The sequence below is a fragment of the Atheta coriaria genome, unplaced genomic scaffold (assembly GCF_025399875.1).
Source record: "Atheta coriaria isolate IRGN ID8LTWV9N9 unplaced genomic scaffold, Caltech_Dcor_3.1 hic_scaffold_5_pilon, whole genome shotgun sequence".
In the NCBI taxonomy this organism is placed as follows: Eukaryota; Metazoa; Arthropoda; class Insecta; order Coleoptera; family Staphylinidae; genus Dalotia; species Dalotia coriaria.
The window spans coordinates 2630139-2657957 of record NW_027045447.1 but is presented as its reverse complement, the minus strand read 5'-3'; the positions used below and the strand labels follow the sequence as shown (position 1 = coordinate 2657957).

The following is a 27819-nucleotide window of genomic DNA, read 5'->3' as shown; positions in this document are numbered from 1 at the left end:
CTTTCACAAGCGAGCAGGCAAAGAGGAGAAAGAAATGCGCGAGCGCGCCGCCGCACGCGGCCTCAGCAGCGTAATCGCATCTCGGTGAAGGGAATGCCGCGCAAAAATCGCCAACAGGTAGGTGAACACAAAACACCTTTGCACACGCAATTGCGCCGGCATATAAAGCCGACGACGGCTCTCTGGCGGGCATTTTGCTTGTAGTAGTGGCATGAATCTAACACCAATCACGGTAATCACATTCATCAACACGCTAATTACCGAATTACACAAATTAAACGCTACGAACACAAATTAAATCATTTGTTGTTATTAGTCAAATAGACCGCTGGTGTGTGCATGAGCGAGTGAGTGTGAGTGTGGCAGTGTGTTGAAATGTAAAAAGTTTGTGATGATAAATTCCAATTCCAACGTAAAGTTGTTCGAGCATAGTTCAGTTCGAGCAAGTTTTAAAGCGTGCAAATTATAACATCGCACACCGCGTGCGCAAAAAGTTCGAATTTGAATAAATTTAAATTCTTTTACCTTTGTGGAAACATTTGTTACACTTACACTGCTAAAACCAGATATTACACGCCTTTGACTCTCCCAACTCTTCCGCATCTGAAACAGAAAATATAAAAATGAAAAACGATCCGATTTGAAAAATATCTATTCAAATTTATTTCTCAACTTGCGAGTTAAACACCAAAAGTGATTTATAAATCGTAGTCAGTCATTTATAATGGTAACACGTGGACTAAACGATTGGAATAATAAACTTGTAACAATAGATTTAAAAAATTTATACGTATTGAGCAAGAAAACACCTTGAATTCAATAATAACCTTGGAATAAGACAACAAATGTTTAGCAAAAGTTTAACTTCTGTAATAATTTGTTTCTAGACATGTTAAAACTTCAAAAATGTTATGGATGATGATGATAGTGTGGTGTGGTGTAGGGGCGGCAAGAGCGCCAAAATATACAACGCACTAATCACATCCGATGAAAATCTATCGCCTAGCCAAGCTTTTCCGATAATAGAGCCTGTTTTACAAACAACAGCTCTGGGTGTTGCACCACCACTGTTTCAACCACTTGTAGTACATCAAACGCAACATAATCAACAAAATCAACAACAATCAAATGTAAGTTTATTTAAACTGTAAAATAAAATTAAAATTTTCATTTTTTTAATTTTTAGGTTAATTCTAATCCTGGTCCAGCAAATGTACAAAAAATACCATCTGGACAACCACAATTAGCATATCATGATGCATATTCGTTATATCCAGTATCCTATGATCCATATTTACAATATGGTTACCATCAAAATTATGTCTATTCACCGCCATTGCCATATTATCAACAACCCGTTTATATTGATTACGCACATCAAACAAATTACGCCAACGCACCTCAAAAACAAGAAAAACCGGAAATTGTACAAGAAAATCAACGACCGGTTGTACCAGTGCTGCCACCACAAGTACCAACAGCATCCGCAGCGCCCCCACATGTCAATTTTAAGAAAAACCCAGAAATTCCGGATGTTATCCCACCGCTACCATTCACATTGCGCAAGGAAACGAAACAAAAAATGAATCAATTGCAATGATTTATATGTCTATTGTTATTTTTATTTATTTTATCTGCAACATACAATTATCTAAGTTATTAGTGAACAATAAAAACTGATTAATAATAAATCATAATAATTTTGCTTTTGTTACGGCGATAATTGCTGCAAATCTTTGCCGAAAATCTGCACAAAGAACGCAAATCCTTTACCATATTTTGTAATCACGCCGATTTCTACGTAGTTATATCCAACACCACCTCCGGCGTATGATGGATACGCCCCGATACCAGGAGCCTCGTCATAGACATTCACACAGGATATTACAACATTTTTATCGGTTGCTACGTTGAACTTTAAGTAAAAAAATAATTGAATAATAGTTTTGTAATAAAAAATAGAAAAATCAGTGACTTACTCTCATAACCGCTGATAAATGTGAGTTCCCATCGTTATTTACGACAATTTTCTGTGCGTGTAACTCATTTTCGTTTTCCATACACCGTCCGATAAAGAGATTGTGAGGTTTTTCAATAACTTGCACATTAACTACATAAATAATAAAATAATTTCTTTTTGTAAAATTAATACATTTAGCGATTTATCTTACTAAAAGTATCCCGATATGGTTTTAATAAAGTATCCGACCCATTCGAGAATTTAATTTCACCAGTTTCGTTATCTTGAGACGTTACCAAAGTCCTAAAAAAGCTGTCTTTGGCAGGGGTAACTTCCAAACACAAAATAAGTGCCCAAACACACCAAACAACTAAAATTTGTAACTTTTTCATTGTTTTGACTTAAGTCACCAACCGCAAGTGAACGAATGACCAGTGAAAAACATTTCCAAGTGATGTGTGTACTCCGTGTGACATTTTAACCTTTCACACAAAACGCTCTATTGAATGCAGTTTAATCTGAATTCTATTCAAGTAAACACGCGTAAAATGGGACAGACAAAGAGGAAGAAGAAATGAACCACACATTGTATCAATCTTATCAGTATCATTAATTACACACACATTACTCAATCAGTAGTTACAGAATATTTCGAGATTCATAGGAAGTAGACTTATGCGGATTCAATGGTAACTGTGTCATCATCATCCGACAAATTCACACTGTCATTTTGAATATTTTCAATGGTATCTTGTGGGTTTTCAGTTGGGATATCAGTTGGAACTTGTGTGGGTGGATGACTTTCAGTTGCAATGGAATCTGGCACATTGGGAACACTTTCAACTGGTGTAACGGGAGCAATTGGTGCAGGAACATTTACAGCGTCTAAAAATGGTACGCCAGCAAACTGATGACCGCCCACGAAGGAAACACTTGGTGTATAATAATTGACAACTGGTGAAGCTACATGAAACTGATATGGATAGCCAGAGTAACCAGAATATCCAATTGTTTGCGCAAACGGAGAGTAAACGTGAGCTATTTGAGGCACTGGCGAAACATCAAATGTTCCCAATATTCCATGATAGGTACTCCTTGTTCCAGGAACAAAATGTTGAGGAACTGGTACTGATCCGACCGAAAGCAACGCAGAAATAAGAACTACAACGCTCTGAACACACAAAAAACAATTACACTTAACTTAAATCAATTAAAATTTAAAATCACACACTACCTTCATGATTATTAGAAATCTATTCAATTCAAAAGAGGTCTGAAAATTTGTGACGCTATTAATTTCGGCACTCGGCCTTATATACTACCGGGAAGAACAAGTCTGAAGTCTTTTTTTGTTGCAAACCCCTCTTTCTTTGATTTAAACTCAGGTCGTTTTCAGTGTTTGAACTGGAGGCACGATTGGTATGCGTGACATATACACACGCGTCACATAATTGTTTCATTCACACCATTCACACAGCGCATAATTATTAGTATGCTCGCGCTAGTTATGGGCTTGTGGGCTGGTTTTCTAACCAGCATGTTTTTTTCGGAGGAGTCTTCGGCCGCTATTGAACTTTAAAATGTGACAATTTAATCCCGAGCAAAACAAAATTGATATTTAACTATACCTACACAAAAATAACTCCACAACATTAAAGGAGTTCCAGTACTTATTTCCGTAAATAATAAATTAATTTCGCAGTGACACGAATTGTATCAACTTACGCCCTTTTCTAAATATGATAAAAACGCGTACATAAATAAGCCGGCGGTCATTCCGGACGTTTGGACTTGAGCCGGCAGGCTCAAGCACCAGATGGACGCATGAAGCGCCGTTTCAGAAAGAAGAAGAAACGCACAAAGCAAGGCAAGCGCGCAGTATTTACGATGACATTTTGTCACGCAAAAAAGTTAATGATTTATGTATGTGCAAGCGCGTCGGATTTACCGCGTAAATTCCTAAACACACACACACAGATAGAAATAAATATCCGAAACAATCGCATCAAATAAATCGTAAATAAATTCAAACTGAATATGTTTTGTTCGAATGTTGCAAAACCAACATGTCCGAAACTCGCGCGACTAATCCCAAGTCACCAGAATTGAACCCGGCAAACAGATTTGTTCCGGCTTCGAGAAGCTGAGGCGGCGGCGGCGGCGGCGTGCGTTATGTCCGCCGTGTGTGATTCGCCAATAAATCGACGGTGTTATTACATCCACATCCGACGGCTACGTGCGCGTAATTTTAAACAGAACGATTTTCCGCTCGAATGAAAACTGCCACCGACTGCCACCGCCATTGGGCACTACTCCAATGGTCAAGAACGTACATTGCTCTTCAAAAATTAAAAAAAACCACGACCTTCGAGAAAAAATTACTCTAGTAAAACAACAACAAAATTATGTAAATGTCAATGCTACAATCACATTTTAAACGTAAAATCAAATGTGACGTAAAACAATCTAAATTGCTATTTATAGATTGATTATAAAACAATTCCAATGCAAACATTATTCTACTCGGCATGAGATTTAATCACGACTGAAATCAGTATGAATATGGTAGCTATTTTTTAAATAAATTATGAGGCTATAAATTGCTATGCGGTTAATGACGGGCTCGATGGTTTCGATGATCATCGGGCGTGTCAGAACGCTGCGTAATTGATTGTGAATGATTCGAGCGTTGTTATTCCATTACCAAACGATTTATATTCCGTAATTGCCACAGCGCGATACAAAAAAGCGTCGCAGTTCTTTAACCACATATAAATATAGATTTATTCACATTCTACCAGCTCTCCTATAACATGTGATTACAATTCAATCGCTTCTCAATCTGATATAGTTATAAATTTATAAATTCCAGCGTCATTAGCATTTCGTTCGGACGACGACATTTTGAAAACATGTGTCGGCTGTGTTTAGAATAGAATAGATGAGAATATTAACAAGAGGCTTACAAGATGACAAACATGGCTATAAATCATTTGTTATCGATAGTAATATCTTTTTTTGTAAATTAATTGTTTTTATAATTGTGATATTAACATTTATGGAAATTGAGTGTGTGGAAAATGTCATTCAAAGTATAAATTAATTTTTTTGTTGGTGAAACTTAGAAGATCATAGAAAATAACAAACTTGACTTTTATGTACCTACATTTATATAAATTCGTAATGTTGTTTCAATCTACAGTTAAATCGTAAATATAAGATAGCCAATGAAAATGATTTTTTTTATCTTATCTTATAAAGTATTTTCTGAAGTTTCATATTCTTCAATTTTTAGTCGATATCGCTTTTAGCTTGCAAGATATTTGTTACCAAAAACTTTTTTCTTGAGAATCAACTCCTTCACCCTTTTATGCTCTGAATAAAAGTCACTTGTACCGCTCCCCTCATACTCGTTCAATGCCTTGATTGCGAGTCAATTATGAAGTAACCTTCGTACGGTGCCCTGAATAAGATTTCCCGTAGATAAAGAATCTTCAAACCGTTCCTCTCTATCGCCTTTAGTTTGCGAGATAATCGTAATCGAAATATTAATTTCTATTTTTCGCATGCTAGCGACATCGCTGGGTTTGCTAAAGAGTTATATTTAAGTATGATGTACCCAATGCGTGATTCCTCGTGCACGGCACGCAGATTCACTATCGATACAAACAACTAAACGATACGAACGCAATCTGCATAAACATTGTGCATACTAAGAAACCTTCTAACATGTGCCACTTGTTATAAATTTAAACAAATATAAAGTAGTGCAACTAGGATAACCGCATTCATTGCCTTTATTGCAACATGCAACGCTATAAAGTATTACAAGTTAACGCCCAAATCCGAACCAAAGCAAATTTAAATAATTCATTATCTATTCCCCATTTTCATATGTTTTTGTTTTGAAATTTTGAATTTGTATTAATGAGACGAATTTTTAAATAAATTCTGTGATAACTATTAAAATTAAAACAGTTTACAGCTAGAAATAATGAAATCAAATATAACGCAAGTCAAAATATTGACTTACGAACACACAATGCACTATCAACATCACAACACCACAAATTCATGGAACTAACAAAAAAGGTAAATACGCCGCATCAGGTGATACTGAGCCTGTTCAACTTTAATTTTTGCAAGTCTACGGAACTACAGTCGCCATCTCGCGACATAAATAAACAACTCCTTTATAAGTCATTGATGCGTAAAAGATTAACTATACAATCGCATGTAGATAAACATTCTATTAATAACTATGTTGTGAGTTGTTCAACTAAAACAAACACGCAATGTATCCTCGTTCCCACATTTTTCCCTATTAAACAATAAACTCCTAAACAGCACGATTGCATTTGAATTGCGTTTAATCCACGCAAAGTTTATTAAAGTTGATGTCATAACAGCCGTAACAGAAGTGATAAAGCTTTATTGCCATTATGCAAGTGGCGATAACCGAGCGAGAACTGGCGCATCAAGACGGACGTTCTCAAAGTTCACTCGCCGGCCACGAGCGAAGAAAACCATCCAAACACGTTTCAATTCCATCAGAAACAAGTAGGAACTAATTAAATGATGACTTATTGTCCGTGCACGGGCGAATACCAAACATGCGTGCGTTTATTCATCAAGCACGGAATTTCCAAACAAGAAAAGCAAAAAATGAGGAAGTTTACGCGTGGAATTTGCGTCGAATGTTGCGCTAATCAAGTTTTGTAATCAACTGATCAGTCCACGAGTGTGTTTTTGCTCTCTAGAGACGCAAAGTAGGGAAAGTCGGCCTTCGACCACGCCGCACATGGCATCGACACGATTTTCATACCAGAGAGCGACATTTTGTTGTATACATGCACGACTTGCATTCGCGTTGCTCGCTGGGGGCCGGTTTGTTGTGGGTCGTGCGAGAACCGAGGCCGGTTACTTACCGTGCTACCAGTTTAAGCGCGTCAGGCAATAATAACGCGCGCCACGACTGCGCCCAGAAAATAAACAAAGACAGAGCACCAAGGCGCAAATACCCAAGACTTTGGATTTAGAAAAGAAGGGAACCAAAACAGAGAACAGCTGCTTGCGTGCTGTTTCAGTTCGGGTCTCAGCGTCGTCGTCGTGCATTCAGCAGTAGTCGAAGTTTACTTTGCCAGAGTTCTTGTGACTTCTTGAGTTTGTGCTGCGGTGTGGTGTCAAGTGCCATCCAGCGTCTTCAACTGTTGACCAACATTCGAATTCTCAACTAACAAGTTAACTACAGCGAATCACAGAAGGTGTCAAACGTGTGTGGTTCGTATGTGCATAGTCTATTTGTGGTTCTAAACATCAACAACACAGCAAACGTGAGTTGAACATTTATTTTTAGACGTTAACGCGTATATAAATTAATTCTGCTTAAATGTGTACTTTGTATTCGGTGCGTTTGTGTCTAGACTTTGTTTCCGACTTAAGTGACTAAGTCCAAACTAAAGTCGCAATTTATTTGACTTTTATCACGGCGCGCATTTATCACATTCGTTCCATTTTGCAGCGCATTGTAACAGAGATAGTGCGGCGCCGTGGAAGGTAAACAATGAGTCTCTTCAGCGCTCTATTCGGCCACATTCAAAACAAGTTCGGCGAGGGTAGCGCGCTGCGTACGCCCGCACAGCGGCCCTTCCAACCCACGCCCGGTGCGCATCGTCCCAACGAAAAAGAAAGCGAGACCTACTTTTGGATTATGTAAGTATAAAAAAAAAACTACACGTGCATTTGCAATGCTTGAAAAGTTTTACTTTTTACTTCTTAGTCTACGTCCTTCGTGATTACATATTTTCTATCGTGCGACACACTCGAACGCTTTTTGCATACACGCATAATCACACACTTGAATTTTGTACTCGTGAAGCAATTCACTTGGAATTTCGCATTATAAATCATTGATAAGTAATTATAAATAAAAATAATTATTATCTGTAAAATTGGTTAATTAAGTGGTACTTAAGTGTTTAAAATTACATTTTTGCCCCGCCTACTTGATAGAATCCTCACTATTATACTACAAGTTGCATAAGCTTCAAGCAAAGTTAATTATCTAAAGTTTAAAACGTTTTAAACAAACATTTCCAACCGGCCTTCGAGTTCCACCGGCCAATACAAAAACGAGAAACCAGCCGATTGCACACACTCCACGTCCAAACATTGGCAAATCATTTTAGTGGCCGGCAGACTCGCATCGCGACGCAGAACATAATCAACATTTAACTATTGAACAATTACGCTGCGACAGTAGTCAACTCAGCGCCGAAATCAAACTCATCGTGCGCGTTAAAAATTTACTCACAGTTGCACATTTGCAGAGAGTGTGTTTGCGGCTTCTGGCTGTTCATTAAATTAAGAACACAACGCCGCACGCCTCTCGCACAGTTCCGCATTAAAGCGGCGAAACAATGGCGTGCGCGCGAAATGATCAACAAAAGCGCGCAAAATAGAACAACTCCGGGCGAGAGGAGAGTGTGTGATTATTACGCATGAAGTGTTAATTAAAAAAAGGCGTCGGTTGCGAGTGCATAAATATATATGTATACACATCGACGAAACGAGAGTACTTTGCGTGCGTGTGTGAGGTGCAAAAGTGTAAGTGCAAAGTTTTCACACTGAGCTTTCAATTTTATTTTCAAACTTCATCGCAATGCGATGTGCGCACGGTTTGTGCAACAGCGCGCTAATACAATGCTTTATTAAATTCCATGCATGTGCGATTAGTCTTTTGTTTACTTTGAGTTTCAAAATAGTTTCAGTGTTCATTTTCATACAGATTTAATTAACATTACTGGAAAAACATTTTGAATTATTTTTTATTGTGATATTTAGGTTTGTAATCTTTAAAAACATCACAATGATAAGAAAAAAACACAAATATTGTACGTTCGCGTTTGTATCGCGGCAGGTGTATAAACAAAGTATTTTATCAGAATTTAATGAAAATAAGTGCATCGTAGCGCCATCTAGGTTTAAACCCAAGAGTTGTATTTTAGTCAAATGTATACATCACTACCGCCAATAAACAACTTCACGCATTAAACAAGCAATATTAAATGCAAATAAGTGCATCGTAGCGCCATCTAGGTTTATACCCAAGAGTTATATTTCAGTCTCTTATGCACATTACTACCACCAATCAACAACTTCACGCATCAAACAAGCAATATTAAATGCAAATAATATTTTTAACAAAAAATTAATGAATTTTTATCATTTTCAGGTGGAGATGGTAACAATTGATGAGACTGACTCAAGATAACACCACCGACGCCATCGCAACATCTCACAAATGATTCTTCTGATACTCTTTGCGCTTTTCCTAGTGCTCTGCACCCCTCATTTCTTAATAGCTGCGGAAGTATGCTTCTCATGCCTGCTACAATTATTTCTCCGGCGCGTCTGCTCAATCCGATTCGAGTCCGTTTAGATTTAGATATAAATAGGTATAAGTTCTATTAATAATTAAGTTACCTATATCATTTTATACTATATAATTTACATTCATATATTATTAGATTTATTAAACAATCAATGCAATGGTAAAGGTAAGAGGAGATTGTGCATCCGAAATACCGACGTCTGTGATGATTTTTCATACAAAAAAATCGCAATGCACACCTGATACAAGATGTAAACGCAAAAGAAACGCATTTAACACTAGTCATGGCACTTTTTGCAGCCTTGGATCAGCTCAACTCAAGGCGCTTCACGTTCATTAACATTTAATTCATCATTCATGGTCATTAAAGCACTTATTGCAGCAAATATAGCTATAAAGTATTTTTATATTGGAATATTGTACGAATAAAGCACATTATTACTTTTATTAAACTTATTAAATCTTTATTTCAATTTTAAAAACCATATTTAGCCTGTGTTTGTTTTCTAGAATATTTATTAGAAGCCCATCTATTTTTCAACTCTTGTTCATTTGCCTTCCCCTAAAAATCACCGAAAATAAACTCCAATTTTTTTTTAAATTTAATTAAAATCATCATTACCTGTTGAGCTAGGTAAGTAATATGATGTTTCCTTTTACTCATAGCACTTATTGGCTCTCCTTCAGCTGCTGAAAGTCTTTCTACTTCTGGATCTGTCAGGGCTTTAGCTCTTATGATATCTTCATCTGTCATTACTTCCTCTTCATTTATATCAATGAATTTAATAGGAATTTTAGAGGAACCAACTAATTTTTTTAACTAAAATTATGTTTAATAATATATAAATCTATATTGAAATAAATAAGTAAAATATTAATCCTTACTGCTTCATTGTCTAAACCTTCATATGGCTTAGCAGGTTCAGGTGCAGATACAATTTCTGCTTGAATATTTTGTTCACTGTGATCAAACACTGGCACAATTGGCTCTGGTTTAGGTTTTCTGCCACAGACAGCTTTCCATGCATTCACATCAAACTCCTCTACTTTAAAATCATCATCTTCATCATCAGAAGTGACATTTTTACCTTGTGCAGTTGTATTTTGTGCTTTTGTTTTGACATTTCTTGGTATTAAATTATTTTTAGCATTTTTGGCAACTGAATTAGGTATTAAAGTCTTTGTTGTGACTGTTGCAATCTTGGGTGGTGGTAATATTGAAAATAAACCACTGGATTTCTACAAAATTATTATTTTAAGTTGATTTATCAATAAGAATGTATTGAATTTAACCTACTGAGACAATTTTTTGTATTTTATCTTCTGGTTCATCTTCTTCATCACTATCAAAGTCTTTCAAAGATGGTGCGATTATTCTAACAGGTTTTTTCACTGGTTTTTCAGTGGGTTGTTCTTTTTTCAACAGAAACTCATCGTTTTCTTCTGTGATATCCACAAACTGATTGACTGTTTTTGGTTGAGGTAAAGTTGTGAATCATTCTGGATTTTCAGTGGATATTACAGGCTTTTCGATTATTTCAACACCACCAGAAGGTAAATCGTCTTCATCATCAGTTATGTTATCACTATCACTATTAGCATAAGCAACTAACGCCATAATATCAAATTTATATTACGTTCTTTTTTCTAAAATATTGACTGGTAATGTTTACGTATTTTATGTAAGACAATTTCGAGGTTGTGTAGTATTACAAATCTTTACAAAGCGCATGCGTTGTTAACCCTTCCATCGCGTTCGCATCTTTACAACGGTTTTACTCTCATTATCACTCCTCTTCACCTTGAAATACGTGGCGTCAGTACGCATGCACATGCTATTCGCGCGCTTTTAACAAGCTAGTCCTAATCCCACTCATCAGAGAACGATCACCGAAGAGTGTTCACTTATATTTTTTGATCAATTCTAAAATCTCTCAGAAAACATGCTTTATTTTCTTATCAAATCAAGTATTCTAAGCAAAAGAAACGTGTTTGTTTGCAGGTAGTAACCTCAAACAAAATGGGCAAACAGGCGAAATGGGTGAAACCCGTTGAACCTGAGCCAGAACCAGTGACACACAGTATGCCGAAAAGCAAAATAAAGAAGCAATTTTTGATTGCACCAGAGACCCCGGTTGAGATTGTGAAACCCTCATAAAAAAGAACAAATCAAACTGAAGTTGGTAGCTACCATTTTGGGATACTGCCCCAAGCGGAAAGTGGGGTGAAACTGGTGAGTCATCATAAACACTCCAAAGCCGTGTTTCTGAAGAGAAATTACAGCCAATCTAAAAAGAAGCCGCAAGAAGAAAGAGCGCAAAACCAGTAAAAGTCAAGAAGATGAAGAAAGTGAAGAAGAAGAAATACATGTGTGATGTTGGATTCCACCAGTAATAACTGAAGAGAAAATATATGGCGATCCACGGGCGGGAATTGATTTGTTAGAGATTCCGTGACCTGCAATTATAACTAAATGGTATCCAAAAGTGTTACCAAGAGACTGAAAGTATCGCCTGGTAGAACTAAAAAATGGACTGGTATGCAGATTCTGTGATATTTAAAGTCCTAAAATGTACAATTTTCATTACAGGTTGCATTTGGTGGCTACACAGCCGAAAGATGCGCAAAGATCTGGAACGCGATCCACGGCAACAAAAGATTGGTATCGCTACATGTCTGAACTCACATCGAAGATGCTTTTGGTATGGTTAGACACACGCCTGGCGAAGCGCAAAAATAAAGCTACAAACAACTACCCTGACTTTCCCAAACGGCCTAAATCTGCTTTCCTTTATTTCTCCAAGATGCGCTAAAGCGGGCGTTTATACTGACACGAAAGACGAAAGTACGAATAGCATTGAACATGGCCAAAGGTGCAAGCAACTTTCCGAAGCCGCAAAACAAGCTGCGCTTGGACCGTGCTGCTGTAAGCATGCGCAAGTACGAACGTAAGTGGAACAATTCTACGAGAAACATCCACCGCAGCGCCAGGGCCGGTGATTAAAAGTACCCAGGACAAAACCCACGCACTGCATTCACGCACTGTTTCTGGAAGATCACTCAACAGGAGGAACATGTAGCTGGTAGCGCGCAAATGGCGTCAGAGAAACAGGCAGCGGGTAAAATGTCGAGAAGCAAAAAGAAAGTGCCATGGACAAGCGGTTGCAGAGCATACCGCAGAAAGTACTTAAGGCGAAGTAGGTTTATAACTTTCACATCCTACTGAAGTAGGTAAATACATTGAAACAATCCTCAACAAAGAAAAGAGCTGCAAATGTTGAATAAATCCGAAGGTAAACCATGAAGCCCTTAACATCTGCTTATATTCTATTTTCACAACAATTGATGTCTTCTGGTAGGTTATCGGGGTTAGCTGCCAAAGATCGCGTAAGCAGCAGTGGAATCAAGTGAGCAAAAGAGGATCACTTGATGAATGGTAAGTGACCTGAAAATTACAAAAGATTATAAAAGTAACCACCTGGATAAATTGCCAGGAAGGCGAACGGCTGGAGTTGTGGACATGGAAGAGAAAAAGAAGACCGAAAGGTGAAGAAGGAGAGAAAAAGACAATCTGTTTTCAATATAAATTATTACTTAATTATTTTCACGTTTTGTTGTTTTATATAAAAAAAATTAAATTCCCAGAACAATTTTAAAGCTTTACCCAGCACTGGTCAGCAATGAGTGAAGACGATGAAGATTTACATGTCTGCGCGCTAGCGAACCGCGTTCCGGGACGCTTCGAGACAGAAACAGCGAGTGTGAAAGTGGAAGAAAATGTACCTGGAGGACTGCCGACGATGGTATGATGAAGATGATGACGATGAGACCGATGCCGAAGCGGGAAGCGGCTTAATGACGATTCCGGTGAATCCGAGTGAAAGGCGACGCGTCTTCCGACTAACCAACTAAAGATTGTTACTCGTTCCTGTGCGGCGCGTACTTTTTTAACTCGTTTGATATTTTATTTATTTATTTTTTTGTATGTATTAGTAATGATAAGTTTATTGACGAGTTTATGACGATTCAAACGATTGTTATAACAAATTTATTGTACAGAGTATGTAAAGATGAAGAAATTCATTTGATTATTGAATATAACACAATTTACAAACAAGCGCCGGTTGCAAACGTATTAGATTAATATTGCGGTTAGCGCGAGGTAAAATGGCCGCGCTATAAAGGTTTGCGACGTAGCGCATGATGCACGCGATTGATTACCAATGCGGTAATGGCGACGGTTTAAGCTAGCAGGTTACCTACGCAGGTAACCAGATTATCCTGAGTAGTCGGTACCAAAACAGCATAAACAAAGGGGATGGCACTGGCTTCCGCAGTACGTGCAACTACCATCTGGATGCACTATCAACACCTCTGGTATTAAATATTCGAAATCATTTGCGACCGCGAAGATGTAATAAAATTCCGGAGGCACTTACTTGCAGAAACCGAAAACTTTGCGTTTCTCACCTCGGCAATCACATGGAAGAGAACAAAGAAAACAGAGGAAACCTCAGTTAACGGTAATCATGCCGAAAGTCAACTCAGTCGCGCATGTGGCGAATTGAAAGCCAGGTAAGAAGTACTTCAATGGTTTTGATGTGGACTATGACCTGATTATTAACCTTATTTGGGTAGGGAGCTTTGGATCACCAAGTTTCAATTTGTAGTGTTATAGAAATTTTCATCAAAAACACTAAAAGTTGTGGTTTTATCTGAGTATATATGATCAAGAATCTGATGAAACAGAGAAATAATCTCAAGACATTTTCTCCTACAATGGCTTTATCAAGTTTTGGCACAAGTAAGTCGTTTTTTTTCTAAAAAGAAAATCAACATTTCTTATATAATATGTAGAGAGGTATTAACTGGATATGAGGCAACTACTCATCAATTTCACAATACACTGGTTTTCATACTAGTATGAATTACACCTACTCAGCAATAGCCAACAATCATAAGATTGGGAAATAGCTGATAATATTGGTGAAACTCAGGGTAGTTTAATCAAACCTGAAGAATTGATCAAACTCAAAGAAAGTGAAGATTTAATGAAGATGTTTGGTGATATTGTGTTGTCATTTCAACTACATGGTTAGTAAAATTATTTTAACATAAAACTGATTAAAAAATAACTGAAATATTTGCAGATAAAGATAATATACCCACAAATATTTATGTTACAAAATGTGATTCAAATGAGGCGGCGTTTTTAGACTTTCACAAACGTTTCCAGGCGCTGATAGTCTTCTTTATTGATGCTGCATCAATCATAGACTACACAGACCCAAACTGGGTGTATTATTATGTCTATAAAGAGGTTTTAAAGGATGGCAAAGTTGTATCACGTTTACCGATTGGTTTCTGCACGGTTTACATGTTTACAGTCTCGAAACGTGCAATCCGATTCGAGTCCGTTTAGATTTAGATATAAATAGGTATAAGTTCTATTAATAATTAAGTTACCTATATCATTTTATACTTTATAATTTACATTCATATATTATTAGATTTATAAAACAATCAATGCAATGGTAAAGGTAAGAGGAGATTGTGCGTCCGAAATACCGACGTCTGTGATGATTTTTCAAACAAAAAATCGCAATGCACACCTGATACAAGATGTAAACGCAAAAGAAACGCATTTAACACTAGTCATGGCACTTTTTGCAGCCTTGGATCAGCTCAACTCAAGGCGCTACAATAGTCATTGACATTTAATTCATCATTCATGGTCATTAAAGCACTTATTGCAGCAAATATAGCTATAAAGTATTTTTATATTGGAATATTGTACTGAATAAAGCACATTATTACTTTTTATTAAACTTATTAAATCTTTATTTCTATTTTAAAACCATATTTTGCCTGTGTTTGTTTTCTAGAATATTTATTTGAAGCCCATCTATTTTTCAATTCTTGTTCATTTGCCTTCGCCTAAAATCATCAAAAAATAAAACCAATTTTCTTTTTATATATTTTAATTAATTAAAACCATCATTACCTGTTGAGCTAAGTAAGTAATATGATGTTTCCGTTTACTCATGGCACTTATAGGCTCTCCTTCAGCTGCTGAAGGTCTTTCTACTTCTGGATCAGTCAAGGCTTTAGCTCTTATGATATCTTCATCTGTCATTACTTCCTCTTCATTTATATCAATGAATTTAATATTTTCTGGGCGAATTTTAGAAGAACCAACTAATTTTTGAACTAAAATTATGTTTAATAATAAAACTATGTTGTTTAAATGCAAAATATAAATGCTTACTGCTTCATTGTCTAAACCTTCATAAGGCTTAGAAGGGTCAGGTGCAGATACAATATCTGCTTGAATATTTTGTTCACTATGATCAACCACTTGTACAATTGGCTCTAGTTTGGGTTTTCTGCCACAGACAGCTTTCCATGCATTCACATCAAACTCCTCTACTTTAAAATCATCATCTTCATCATCAGAAGTCATGTTTTTACTTTGTGAAGTTGTATTTTGTGCTTTTGTCTTGACATTTCTTGGTATTAAATTATTTGATGCCTTTTTAGCATTTTTGGCAACTGAATTAGGTATTAAAGTCTTTGTTGTGACTGTTGCTATCTTGGGTGGTGGTAATATTGAAAATAAACCACTGGATTTCTACAAAATTATTATTTTAAGTTGATTTATCAATAAAAATGTATTGAATTTAACTTACTGAGACAATTTTTTGTCTTTTATCTTTTGGTTCATCTTCTTCATCACTATCAAAGTCTTTCAAAGATGGTGCAATAATTCTAACAGGTTTTTTCACAGGTTTTTCGGTGGGTTGCTCTTTTTTCAACAGAAACTCATCGTTTTCTTCTTTGATATCCACAAATTGATTGACTGTTTTAGGCTGAGGTAAAGTTGTGAATAATTCCGGATTTTCAGTGGATATTGCAGGCTTTTCGATTATTTCAACACCACCAGAAGGTAAATCAAGAAAGCCGAAAACCGTTGAAGCCGTTGAACCTGAGCCAGAACCAGTGACACCCACAAAAATGTCCAAGAAAAACAAAAATAAAAAGAAGCAGACACCTATTGTAGTTGAGACTCCGGTTGAGATTGTAAAACCCTCGCCAAAAAAGAACAAATCCAAAACTGAGAAGTTGAATGCCTTAATTTTGGAGGACATAACTACCCCAAGCAGGAAGAGTAAGGGGGATCATGGCAATCATCATAAACACTCCAGAAATGATAGTGTTTCTGAAGAAAGTACAACCAGCAGTCCCAAAAAGAAGCACAAGAAAGAAAAAAAGCACAAAATTCCAGTAAAGGTCAAAGATGAAGAAAGTGAAGAAGAAGCCATGTTTGATGAGCTGATTCCACCAGTAATAACTGAAGAAAATGGCGATCCTGAGGCAGAGATTGATTTGTTGGAGATTCCAAAAGCTGACCTGCAATTACTCTTAAATGGTATTCAAAAATTGTTACCAGAGACTGAAAGTATCACTCCTAAGGCCAGAACTAAAAAACTGGACTGGGAAAAGGTAAAATACCACAGATTCTGTGATTATGTATATTTTTTGTTCCCCAGGTTGCATTTGGTGACTACACAGCTGAAAGATGCGCAAAGATCTGGGACGCAATCCAGAAACGACAAAGACAGTATCGCTACATGTCTGAACCCTGGCGAAGCGCAAAAAAAAAGCCACCAAACAACATCCCGATTTTCCCAAGCGACCTAAATCTGCTTTCCTTCTATTTCTCAAAGATGCTAAAGCTGACATTATGCGCGAGACGAAAGACGCGAAAATCACAGAAATCGCACGCATTGGTGGTCAAAAGTACAAACAACTTTCCGAAGCGGCTAAACAATGCTACTTGGACCGTGCTGCCGTAAGCATGCGCAAATACGAACGTAAAGTCGAACAATTCTATGAAAAACATCCACAACTCAAGACTGAAGTGGTCCAAAAGTACCCAGGACCAAAGAAACCACGCACTGCATTCACACTGTTTCTGGAAGACCACCTCAGCAAAGAGGAACATGTCGCTGATAAAAGCGCATACAAAATGTCGGCTAAAAAGAAAGTGCCATGGATTAAACAAGCAGTTGCCGAGCATAGAAAGTACTTGGACGAAGTTCAAGTTTATAACTTTTCACATCCTACTGAAGTAGTGAAGCCATTGAAGACAATCCTCAACAAAGAAGAGCTTCAACAAGTGAACAAACCAGCAAAACCACCAAAGTCAACAAACATCGCGCGTATATCTTATTTTCACAAATAAATTGATGTCAATGTATTGTTTACCGACGTTAGCCAAAGGGATTACAATGTTCTTAACACCACGAAACAATTATTTACACCCCGTTTAAAGGAACACAACCCCTCAATTGAATTAAACAAACAAGTCAAAGAACATTCCTTTTTCGCTCACAATCTTGAAATCCATGAACCTCGTTACGTTAAAAATTATATTCCAGTAACCTCTCTAACTTCAACTCGATAACTTAAACCTTGATAACTTAAAATTTTCACCGCTTTCCTGAACATATCGAGATTCTAATACTGTAGATACCCTCAGAGTACCACTTCCGGTGCCTCCTCAGCCTCTTAAAGGATTCGTAACGTAACAAAGCGGGATTAATTTATTTCCATTTTTGGATTTAATATTTGTACCTCTAACAAGCTTTATGTGTGCTATGTTTTATATAATTGTGTGATCGGTGTGAGTTATAATTGATAGAGTGTAAAAGACACGATGTTTAATTATCACGAACAGTGTGGTTATGGTATATTTGAGAGCATTTATTAAATGTAAACGACACTCTGTCAATTATCAATGAACCATTATGTTTAATGTTAAAGTTTACCAACTCTTGAAGAAGAGTAGAGTAAGAAGTACTGTAGAAGCGTTGCTTTAAGTGGAATAACTGATCTTCTTGATACCCTTGTCACTACCAGCAACCTTCAGGTGGTGACAAGAAATTTGGAAGCCAGAAAGCGATAGATTTGATTGGTAGAAGAAAGTGTGACATTGAAGAGAGGGAAAGTTGACCATCGGATTTGGGAACTGGTTGACCATCTGTTATCGACCGCACGCTAGATACAGCGTGCCAAAACCGTCCGACTCGGGGATTAGGTTTTCAAGGGGTGTATTAAAAGTAATTAGGAATTTTGGGAATTTTATACGAAGAATTATGGCATGCAAATATAGATGAAGAAAGTTATAGAGTGCATGCAATATAGATGAAGAAAATTATTGAGTTTGTAAATATAGAATAAGTTGTTAGTAAAGATCCCTACATAATAATAATTTGTTGAAAATGAAACGTAAAATTGAATTACAATAACTTGGTTGTATTTCAACCATTGATGAGAAACTCCAGGAATGGTTTCCACATTTAATCAAACCTGAAGAATTGATCAAACTCAAAGAAAGTGAAGATTTAATGAAGATGTTTGGTGATATTGTGTTGTCATTTCAACTCCATGGTTAGTAAAATTATTTTACCATAAAACCGATTAAAAAATAACTGAAATATTTGCAGATAAAGATAATATACCCACAAATATTTATATTACAAAATGTGATCCAAATGTGGCGGCGTTTTTAGACTTTCACAAACGTTTCCAGGCGCTGATAGTCTTCTTTATTGATGCTGCATCAATCATAGACTACACAGACCCCAACTGGGTGTATTATTATGTCTATAAAGAGGTTTTAAAAGACGGCAAAGTTGTATCGCGTCTACCGATTGGTTTCTGCACGGTTTACATGTTTACAGTCTCGAAACGTGCGAGAGTCTCGCAGTTTTTCATTTTATAATTTTTATAATTTTCATAGTGGAATGTCCATGTGAAGAATTTTCTATGCTCAGAGACAAATTAGACCTGGCATTCATTTGCAAATCTACCAGAGTTCTCAAAAGAATGCGTTTTGCAAGGCTACACACCCGCAATGGGCATTTTAGCGCAAAAACGCTGGAAGTTAACAAGCGAACAAGTGCGACATCTTGTGGCTGTGCTTAGATGTTACTATACCAAGACTGATCCCGAACAACATGAAATGTTCATAAGAAATTTAAAACTAAATAGTTATAATAATTATAAGGTGCGTGCACTATCATTCAGTCAAAACAATTGTTTATACATTTAAATATTTTTTAAAATTTCATTTCAGAAAAATTAACTCGAATCTCAAGCAAAGCAGCCAAAGAAGAGCGCGTTGCGCGTCTGAAACGCATCGTCGATGATGATTACATGCTGAACCGCACGATTCACCGCGACGTCGTCAACTACGTGAAGCGAATGCTGCCGCACATGAAATACGTCGAGAGTTTGTTAGCGCAAGCGTCATCCAAAGTTTAAGTGTTTTAAATCTGATAGTTTCTATGATGTTATAGCGAAACGGAATCTCGGAGTACGCCATCTTTAATTTATATACTATTGCATGTTTAACTCGATTTTGTTACGGTCAAGAAGTATATAATTCAATTGTTGGGTGGTTTCTCAGTAAATAATTCTATTTGGTCGATAAATAATGATGGGTTTGTAAAGTTATTTTACCTTTTTCGTTGATTCTGTAGCGGAATTGTTGAAAATCTCGGTAGCGTCGGTGGTGAACAGCTTCTTTGAAACAACCGCACGAAACTGTCGAAAAGTTTTGCATGTTTAACAGTGTTCTAAGCATTTTGACACTGCCAGCGCCATCTATTATTAGAATACGAACTAATCTATTATGAAACCCTTGCGTTTCTTGCGTTTTTAACATTAAAAACACTTATTTTAGATGAAAAAATGCACAGTAACATTTATTTAAATTATATATACGTTAAATATTTAATTGAAATCGTAACACGTAAAATTTTGTGTTGTTTACAAGTCGACGCCGACTGTAGCACTGAAAACAAATGCCTGCGAATGTTGTTTTTCTTCTTTTGTTTTTTTCCTCACCGCACATGGCAACTCCGATAAGAAAAGACACGATAAAGAGATCCCACAGTGATTCGAAGCAGTGTTTGGTACGCGTTCATCGTGTTTGTACGTTTTTGTGCTCGTATTGTCAATAAAAATCACTAAATCACGAAAAATTAATCAAAATGTCTTGCAAACAACGCAAAGTCGTTATAATGGGCTACAGATCAGTTGGTAAATCATCTCTGAGTATTCAATTCGTCGAAGGACAATTCGTAGACGATTATAATCCAACGATAGAAAACAGTTGAGTCAAAAAAAAACTTAAATCATTAAAAAAACTTAATTTTTCAATGTTTAAATTAACATTTGCAGCGTTTACAAAGCGCGCGCGTTTCAATTCGCAAGACTACGAGCTAAAGGTGATCGACACGGCGGGGCAGGACGAGTATTCGCTGATAACATCACAGTACGGTATAGATATCCACGGATATGTCCTTGTTTACAGCGTAACGAGCAATAAATCGTTCGAGGTGATTAAGTCTTTGTACGCCAAACTGTTGGACATCACGGGGAAAGTTGAGTATGTGTCGGCCATTTTGTTTTGTTGCATTTCATGTTTCAACTCGTGTCATTTTACAGTTTACCAATTGTTTTGGTTGGTAACAAGACGGATTTGCACAAACAACGTGCGATATCACCAGAACAAGGGCGCAAATTGGCCGAGGAGTGGAAAGCGGTGTTTTTGGAGACGTCAGCTAAACACCAAGAAGTAAATATTAATAACTAACACTTACTTTGTATAATAATCTATTGTATGTTGTTGTTTAAAGGATGTTCTTGATATTTTCAACGTGCTGCTGCGTGAAATCGAACGCACGAATGGAAACCTCACAGAAAGAACCAACTGCGCCGTGTCTTAACCTGAAACAGAACACAAGCAACAAACGCAAAAGAAAAGTAAACAAAAAGTAAACGTACCTAACATATTATTTATATTTACATAGAATAGGAACCAAAATAGTAATGACCAATGATGATTAATGACGTGTGCGTAAAATAGTAAAACTTTAAAACTTTCAAAATGAAAAACAAAAAAAAAAACTAACACTTTTAGGTAATTGTTTTATACTACTGCAGTATAAATGGTTTATAAATCATTTTATATATTTATATTAAAAGATGTATTTATGTATTTGTTATTGTCGTAGTCAAAACAATTTAATTAGGTTTAGGATGATCTGTTAAAAGTTCAAAGAAGTGACTTTTGTACATGTATTTCATAAGTATTAATCTTGTAAACAAATGAACATATTATGAAATTTACGAATTCATGATAATGTTTCATTGTGTTTCTGTTTTCTTATTTGTAGATGTTGTAGATGTAGTAGATGTAGACTTTGTAAGTTATTTAGTTTATAGGAATGTGATTAGTAGTGTTTTTGTACTTTAATATTTAAGATTTGTCAAAAGTTTGCAATATTTATCATTGTTGTCATTATTGGAAAACATGTAATACAAAAAAACAAATAATAAACAAATTGATATTTAGATATTGTTAAATAATAAAGCGCAAAGTAATAAAAGATAATAATGTACAGACTTTTATGTACATCTATAATATAAAAATGAACCGCAAAATTTGTTGGTAAGCGCATAACTCAATAACGCCTAGACCAATTTGGCCAATTCTTTTTTTAAATGTTCGTTCAAGTCCAAGGATGGTTTTTACGGTGAGAAAAATTCAAATAATTACTGGGAAAACCCTAAAGACCGCTCTTTTCTATAGGATAAAAGTTGGTATTGAGATTCAATCATAGTTACAGTTAAATAGTTGAATCCGAGATGGCGCGCTGAAGTGCATTATTAGCAATTCTTTATATAATTACTTCCTTTAAAATAAAATTGCAAATCTTATTGATAGAATTGACACATACTATGTCTAGAACAAGAGAGTAAAAACTAATTATATTTTTATTAAATACTGAATAAGGAAGGAAGAAAGGAACCTAGAACCAGCAAAAAGTGCAGGGAGGTGCACTAGCGCGTGAAATACAACTTATACACTATCCTAGCGCAATCGCACTTTCCCCACCACTCTTATCTAATTTTTTGTCGTTTTCTGAAAGAAAATTTATGAATCTCATGGTCAAGTGTATTTATTATCATTTCATGAACCAAAAAGGCCAACTGTTCACAGTTTGACAGCTCGCACAGTCAAATAAAATTAGAAAAACAGCGACAATGTACAAGGAAAAACATTAAATATATAATATGTGTATATATAATGTGGTATGTATAAAATATTATGTCATAAATAGTCTATGGCTTTCTCAAACTGAATAATATGTGTATGTATACCTGTTCTGCACTCTATTGTATTGTATTGTATCTGTAGTAATCCTCTGGCTATTGCTATTGCTTGTGATGGTTTGGCTCGAATCGAAAACGACTCAGTCGGATAAAAATTTTTAACAAATGATAGAAAATCTAATAATAGAATAATATAAAATACTAATAACACATCAATATTTTTTTCTTGCCTTGCGTATTCGATTCAATATTCATATCAGGATAAAAATAATTGTATGTGCTATCACTATATCCACACACCACACAATATCCAACATCACACCGCAGGCAATCGAATAATGCTGTTGTAAAAAAATATCTGACTACGTTTATCATTTCTTAAATTTCTTTTGTTTGTGTTTTGTTTTGCTGCATATTTGGTTGTCTAAATCATGCCACAGCGCGGTGTGCTTAACCTCTTCACTTTTTCGATTGATTGATTGATTGAGGGTGTGTATTAGAGTTAAATGTTACCTGGTCAATTGCGTGCGAGTTTATTCAATTCCACGCGCGCCATCGATTGGCATCGTGTGCAAAACCTCATCGAGCAGCTGCAGGGCGCGATGCAAATGCACTTCGATCCAACATGGCGTTTCTTTGATCGACTGCCGCGGGTAATCCGGGCCCCAGCCCTTCACGAAACTCAAACGTAGAATACACAATCGTCGCAGATCATCGACGCCAATTCCTGAAGCTGCTGATAAACCTATTGTTATTAAAGTGAAAATTAATAAAATTAGGAAAAAACAAAAAAATAAAATGACTGCTTTGAAGGAAACTTACTTATAGCTGGTGCAATTCCACCAACACTATGAGGTCCCGGTATGTGTCCAGCAACAGCAGCGGCCTGCGCAGCCGCCGCCGCTTGAGCAGTCGCAGCTTGCTGAGTCATCTGCCCGTGGCACTGCCGTAAATCAAACACTTTGATATACGCAGACGGATAAATCTTATGCACGGCATCGCCCGGAGCACGTCCAGCTTCCCTATCTAAATAATAACTCTGCACGAACACAGAGTGATCGCTTAAACATCTCAACCACACATCGCCTTCGCCGCGCAAATCAAGCTGAACACCTTTACCAATGTGCAGACGCGCACGCTCGCTTTGTTCAGTACGATGGACATTACTCAACGCACCGAGACAGAAACGATTACCACCGCTTGGATCCACATAACCATCGACTGTTACATTCGGACAACTCGATGGTACTTTGAATGTTTCACCCACTTGAGTGTCCAGCTCAAAATACGCTACGGAACACCAAAATTCAGGCGCTGGTTGATTACTTAGCAGTCCAGCGATGTTACCCACATCGTTACCGATTTGATTTGTCGAATTGTGATTCCCTGAAGACACAAAACATAAAAATTTAACTAAAAACAAGTAAAAAGATGAAAAAACTTACAGTAATTATTGTGATGATTGCGATTCTCAGGTGGTTGCATACTCTGTGTGTAGGTGAGAGTATTCGCACCGGTCCAAGTCCCACCGGCGCCCGTAAATGCTTGCCCCGAAGCAGGTGTGGCGGTTTGACCACCGCCCGTGCTCACATTAGCGACTGGTTGCTGTTGATTAGCGAAACCGTTCTGTTGTAAATGTGGCGACACAGGCGAAGTACTACCAAGCGTGGAATTTATATCAGCCACCTGCTGGCGCTCAACCTGCTGCTGGCCGTTGTTTTGCGGCGGTGGCGCCGCTCCATAAAACTGCCCCTGGCCAGGCCCGGCTTGCTGCGGCATCGCGTTGTGTTGGTGCACACCACCAGAAGCTGAAATATTTTATAACTTTAACTACAACCACATTGCGCTGCGATTCAATCGCGAATTACGAGCTTCTGTGAGGTGGAATCGCGCATGAAAAAAACACACCAACTCGGCGCGCATGTAAACAAAATGGAGTTCAATGCATCGAGCATTTACTTAACGCGTTCGCAAATCAGCCAAATGTAAATTGATATGTCGCGCACACGATACCATAACAAACAATTGTTTGCAGCGGGTAATTGCACATTACGCGGAAAGCAACGATAAGGAAACTTAAAAGAAAATCAAAAAATCAAAAAGTAATCGCTTACGAATCGGTAGATGCATACGTGAGGGCAGCCAATTGTTGCGCTGGTGCGCATCCTGCGCGGATGCGACCGATTCCAGCTTCGGCACCGTCGGCGGCGGGCCCAGAACCGGCCGATTACTTGCATAATTTATACTCGGATCACCTACGTAAACGAAATCAACACAAAAAATAGAAACAAACAAAACCAAAATCAAAAAACAGGTTATGTTTTTAGGTTAAGTTAATAATTATACCTCCAGGTGGCGGTGATTGTAACGTAGCTAACGTATACCCCTGTTGAGGTGGGTGATGTTGTATAGTCTGTGTGACTCCACCAGCCATCGCCAGCTCAGTGTCCACTTCCATGCCGCTGCCACCTGGGACAGGCCCGCCTGCGCTGTATTCATCTTTGACAAGACGCGCGGATGGTTGGATCGACAACCCTGAGAGATCAATGCCGGGCGATACCACGCGCTCGTAGTGGTATGGATTGACGCACACCGAATCGCATTTTAGATCGAACGCAAACTGGCAGTATTTTACGTGTTTTAGTTCGTTTTTATGCAGGTCTGGCCAGCGCCAGATTCGGGCGTAGATTACATGAGGGAAACCTTTTCTGCCAGCAACCTAAAACATAAATATTAAGTTAAAATCGGTCATAAATCAGAAACTAAAAGAGAAAACAGTGTAAATCTTTCACAGGGGTGTAGATTATCATGTATTCTATGAAATTACATAGGTTTGGAGGGGTATTTAATAAAATTTGAGGTTAAAATATCTAAAAATTACAAAAAGTGAATTTTTGTTGCAAAAGTAGTGATAATTACTAAATAAATCGAAATAAACTAAATATTTATGTGTACTGATGTTGCTAGGGTCAAAAAATATTCTTATTTATCAATTTTAGTGATAAATAAAGTTTTAGACTTAAAAAAACGCAACATTTATGCAAAAAAGAAAGCTAAAAAACACGAATAATTTCAAAATCTTGTAAATTTGAACTATTTCTCTAAAAATTTAAAGTAAATCTACTCAAAACCTACGAAATATTCAAAACTATCCACATTTAGAGGTTAAAATTATTTAGATTAATATAAATCTTGTAAATTTTTACTATTTCTCTCAAAATTTGAAGCAAATTGACTCAAAACCTATGAAATATTTAAAACTATCAACATTTTGAGGTTATGACTCTTTAGTTTAAGATAAATCTTATATATTTTAACTATTTCTCTCAAAATTTGCTACAAATTTCCTCAAAACCTATGATATATTCAAAACTATCAACATTTAGAGGTTATAACAGCAATTTTTCACCTGTAATCGCCCGTCTAGCGTGCGCTGAATCGTAACACATTTACTCGGATGTGCCCCATTTGTAGTGATGGCAGTAATGAGTGAGTCCAGCTCATCCCGCTTCTCCTTGAGCTTCTTCACCAGTGATTCAATGGCACGCTTGGCAAATCCTTCACTCTCACCACCCTGCCTATGGCACATCAAGCTGTGCACAATGCTAAGACAAGCATCAGCTGATGTCGGCGCGTTTGTTGCTAAACCCGACATCGCATCTACAAAACCCCACAAAATTAATAATAAATCATATCCTATGCTTTGTTTAAGTTTAAATTAATGTATAATGTATAACTTACATATTCCTGAGTATTAAGTTGAGGTGATGTTAAACTGGATCATCCTTTGTGTGTAATGATCACATTCCTAAACTAAAACACACAAAACAAATTGCAATTCGTTCGGAATTCGTATTCTTGATTCTTACATTGTGTTGATTTTGGTTAGCTTTCGCTTTCGCACTGTGCGCACTATGACTAATTGTTTACGCTCGCAGGCCGCTTTTTTGCCTAGCGACCGCTGCGTAGATTCACCGGCGAATGAAAAGAGGCCCTTTGCACACTGCGTGTTCTAGTAGTAGTAGTAGTAGTAGAGGTAGTCGAGGTCCCTAATCCGCTGAAGAAATGTGTATAGAGATGAATGCACTTGCCTCGCTCAACACTTGTACGGTCGTTGTGTATTTGTTGTATGTTGTACCCGTACCCGCAGTCCGCACCGGCCGTACCCTTGGCAGCAGCTTGAGGTTTCTCCGTTTCTGCACTTCGCGGAATCCGAATGCGAGCGCCCCACCACTCCTTTACGATTTATTTACGAACGCGATGAAAACGACGTTGTTTCCGGCGGACCGGCGGTCCACAACGGCACACAACTAACTTCAGGAGGATGGTTTTATTATGCGCTTCGTTTTATTTCATCGTGAACTTACGTTTTGCGTTTAGTCGTTGCGTGTGATCAGCGGCATGATGAACGTGGTAAGTCAATGCGCCGATGAGTTCCGTATAGGATCGTTCAAATTGTCGGCGATTTATGTAATGATTAGATTGGTTAATCTCGCGAGTCGCGAATACGAAGCGAGAGCGCGAACCGCGCGAGCAAAACAAAGGTTGTTTATTTAGTTGGCGATTTTTCCTGCGAGGGGCGCCACCAATCAGACAATTCATCAAAATGTCGGGAATTAAATTTAATCTTAGAAAAGTAGAAGTTTTTCGTTAATTACTTCAAATTTAGACGTTTTATATTAATTATTATTGCGTAAAAGTCTTCCTAATTAAATTTGACATCTATTATTACAAAGATTTAGTTGAAATTTGGTTTAATTAATTATTTACGACGCAATTTAGTTTTGTTTTTGTAAATTCTCACAAAAAAATTAATTTCGATTAATTTTGGAGTTTTCATTTTAATTTCTAGACAAATAAATATCATTTTTGTGATTATTTTAAATATAATTTGTTGCTTTACATCGTTTAGTATCAAAATAGTCGAAAAATTAGTTTAAAACACGAAATTAAACTAAAAAACATTAAAATAGTTGCAAATTAATTCCCATCTTGTTTATTTAAACAAATAAAAGTCTCCTTTGACCTTGTAGAATGAAATACGAGATTTTCCAACATTTGCAACCCAATATCCCGTTTTTTCATACTTCTACTCTTACAATAAACAAAAAATATAATAATTATATCAAGAACATAATTAAAACATTATGTTAAAGTTCATTATGTAAATTAGCGATGATTACAGCTATCAGCAGTAGTTACGTTGCGTATAAACATTGTTTTGAGTTGAATGTCACAGTTGTTTTGTAATTGACGAATAAATAACGTTGAGAGTTCG

The 27819-nt window shown here is 36.9% G+C and overlaps 8 protein-coding genes and 1 long non-coding RNA gene across 11 annotated transcripts; 4 read left to right on the top strand and 5 right to left on the bottom strand.

Annotated features, from left to right (window-relative positions):
• Nucleotides 1-171: 171 nt before the first annotated feature.
• On the top strand, nt 172-1700 carry LOC135792638 (uncharacterized). Its single transcript, XM_065303300.1, has 3 exons — nt 172-232; nt 888-1130; nt 1187-1700. The coding sequence occupies exons 2-3, from the start codon at nt 912-914 to the stop codon at nt 1598-1600; spliced, it is 633 nt and encodes a 210-aa protein (XP_065159372.1). The 5' UTR covers nt 172-232; nt 888-911; the 3' UTR covers nt 1601-1700.
• LOC135792640 (uncharacterized) lies at nt 1601-2395 on the bottom strand. Its single transcript, XM_065303302.1, has 3 exons — nt 2172-2395; nt 1980-2110; nt 1601-1915 (listed from the first exon to the last, which is right to left on the bottom strand). The coding sequence occupies exons 1-3, from the start codon at nt 2350-2352 to the stop codon at nt 1712-1714; spliced, it is 516 nt and encodes a 171-aa protein (XP_065159374.1). The 5' UTR covers nt 2353-2395; the 3' UTR covers nt 1601-1711.
• Nucleotides 2396-2574: 179 nt separating this feature from the next.
• On the bottom strand, nt 2575-3292 carry LOC135792546 (uncharacterized). Its single transcript, XM_065303210.1, has 2 exons — nt 3195-3292; nt 2575-3131 (listed from the first exon to the last, which is right to left on the bottom strand). The coding sequence occupies exons 1-2, from the start codon at nt 3198-3200 to the stop codon at nt 2634-2636; spliced, it is 504 nt and encodes a 167-aa protein (XP_065159282.1). The 5' UTR covers nt 3201-3292; the 3' UTR covers nt 2575-2633.
• Nucleotides 3293-9436: 6144 nt separating this feature from the next.
• LOC135792279 (nucleolar and coiled-body phosphoprotein 1-like) lies at nt 9437-11083 on the bottom strand. The gene is given in 4 exon segments (XM_065302907.1): nt 9437-9915; nt 9976-10173; nt 10239-10592; nt 10651-11083. Coding segments are annotated over 4 exon segments (960 nt in total). The 5' UTR covers nt 10972-11083; the 3' UTR covers nt 9437-9828.
• A 4102-nt stretch (nt 11084-15185) lies between these two features.
• On the bottom strand, nt 15186-16309 carry LOC135791990 (uncharacterized; the record flags this gene model as incomplete). The annotated part of the gene is made up of 4 exons (XM_065302605.1): nt 15186-15290; nt 15358-15563; nt 15639-15984; nt 16043-16309. Coding segments are annotated over 4 exons (924 nt in total), but the record flags the coding sequence as incomplete, so codon positions are not given.
• Nucleotides 16310-16312: 3 nt separating this feature from the next.
• On the top strand, nt 16313-17337 carry LOC135792488 (uncharacterized). Its single transcript, XM_065303136.1, has 2 exons — nt 16313-16856; nt 16904-17337. Exons 1-2 carry the CDS (start codon nt 16368-16370, stop codon nt 17207-17209), a joined length of 795 nt encoding a protein of 264 aa, XP_065159208.1. The 5' UTR covers nt 16313-16367; the 3' UTR covers nt 17210-17337.
• A 1345-nt stretch (nt 17338-18682) lies between these two features.
• On the top strand, nt 18683-19014 carry LOC135792132 (uncharacterized). Its single transcript, XR_010548199.1, has 2 exons — nt 18683-18806; nt 18863-19014. It is a non-coding gene; the product is annotated as an uncharacterized lncRNA (long non-coding RNA).
• A 1139-nt stretch (nt 19015-20153) lies between these two features.
• On the top strand, nt 20154-21779 carry LOC135792639 (GTP-binding protein Rheb homolog). The gene is made up of 4 exons (XM_065303301.1): nt 20154-20534; nt 20604-20811; nt 20871-21000; nt 21062-21779. Exons 1-4 carry the CDS (start codon nt 20414-20416, stop codon nt 21149-21151), a joined length of 549 nt encoding a protein of 182 aa, XP_065159373.1. The 5' UTR covers nt 20154-20413; the 3' UTR covers nt 21152-21779.
• A 592-nt stretch (nt 21780-22371) lies between these two features.
• On the bottom strand, nt 22372-27063 carry LOC135792631 (mothers against decapentaplegic homolog 4-like). 3 transcript variants are annotated; one of them, XM_065303291.1, is made up of 9 exons: nt 26909-27063; nt 26411-26855; nt 26283-26354; nt 25951-26201; nt 24888-25260; nt 24656-24796; nt 23987-24349; nt 23364-23927; nt 22372-23286 (listed from the first exon to the last, which is right to left on the bottom strand). In XM_065303291.1, the coding sequence occupies exons 4-9, from the start codon at nt 26194-26196 to the stop codon at nt 23075-23077; spliced, it is 1899 nt and encodes a 632-aa protein (XP_065159363.1). In that variant the 5' UTR covers nt 26197-26201; nt 26283-26354; nt 26411-26855; nt 26909-27063; the 3' UTR covers nt 22372-23074. The 3 variants fall into 3 exon arrangements, with proteins under 3 accessions (XP_065159363.1, XP_065159365.1, XP_065159366.1); XM_065303293.1 differs by having other exon boundaries at nt 24674-24796; XM_065303294.1 differs by lacking the exon at nt 24656-24796.
• Between the last annotated feature and the right edge of the window lie 756 nt (nt 27064-27819).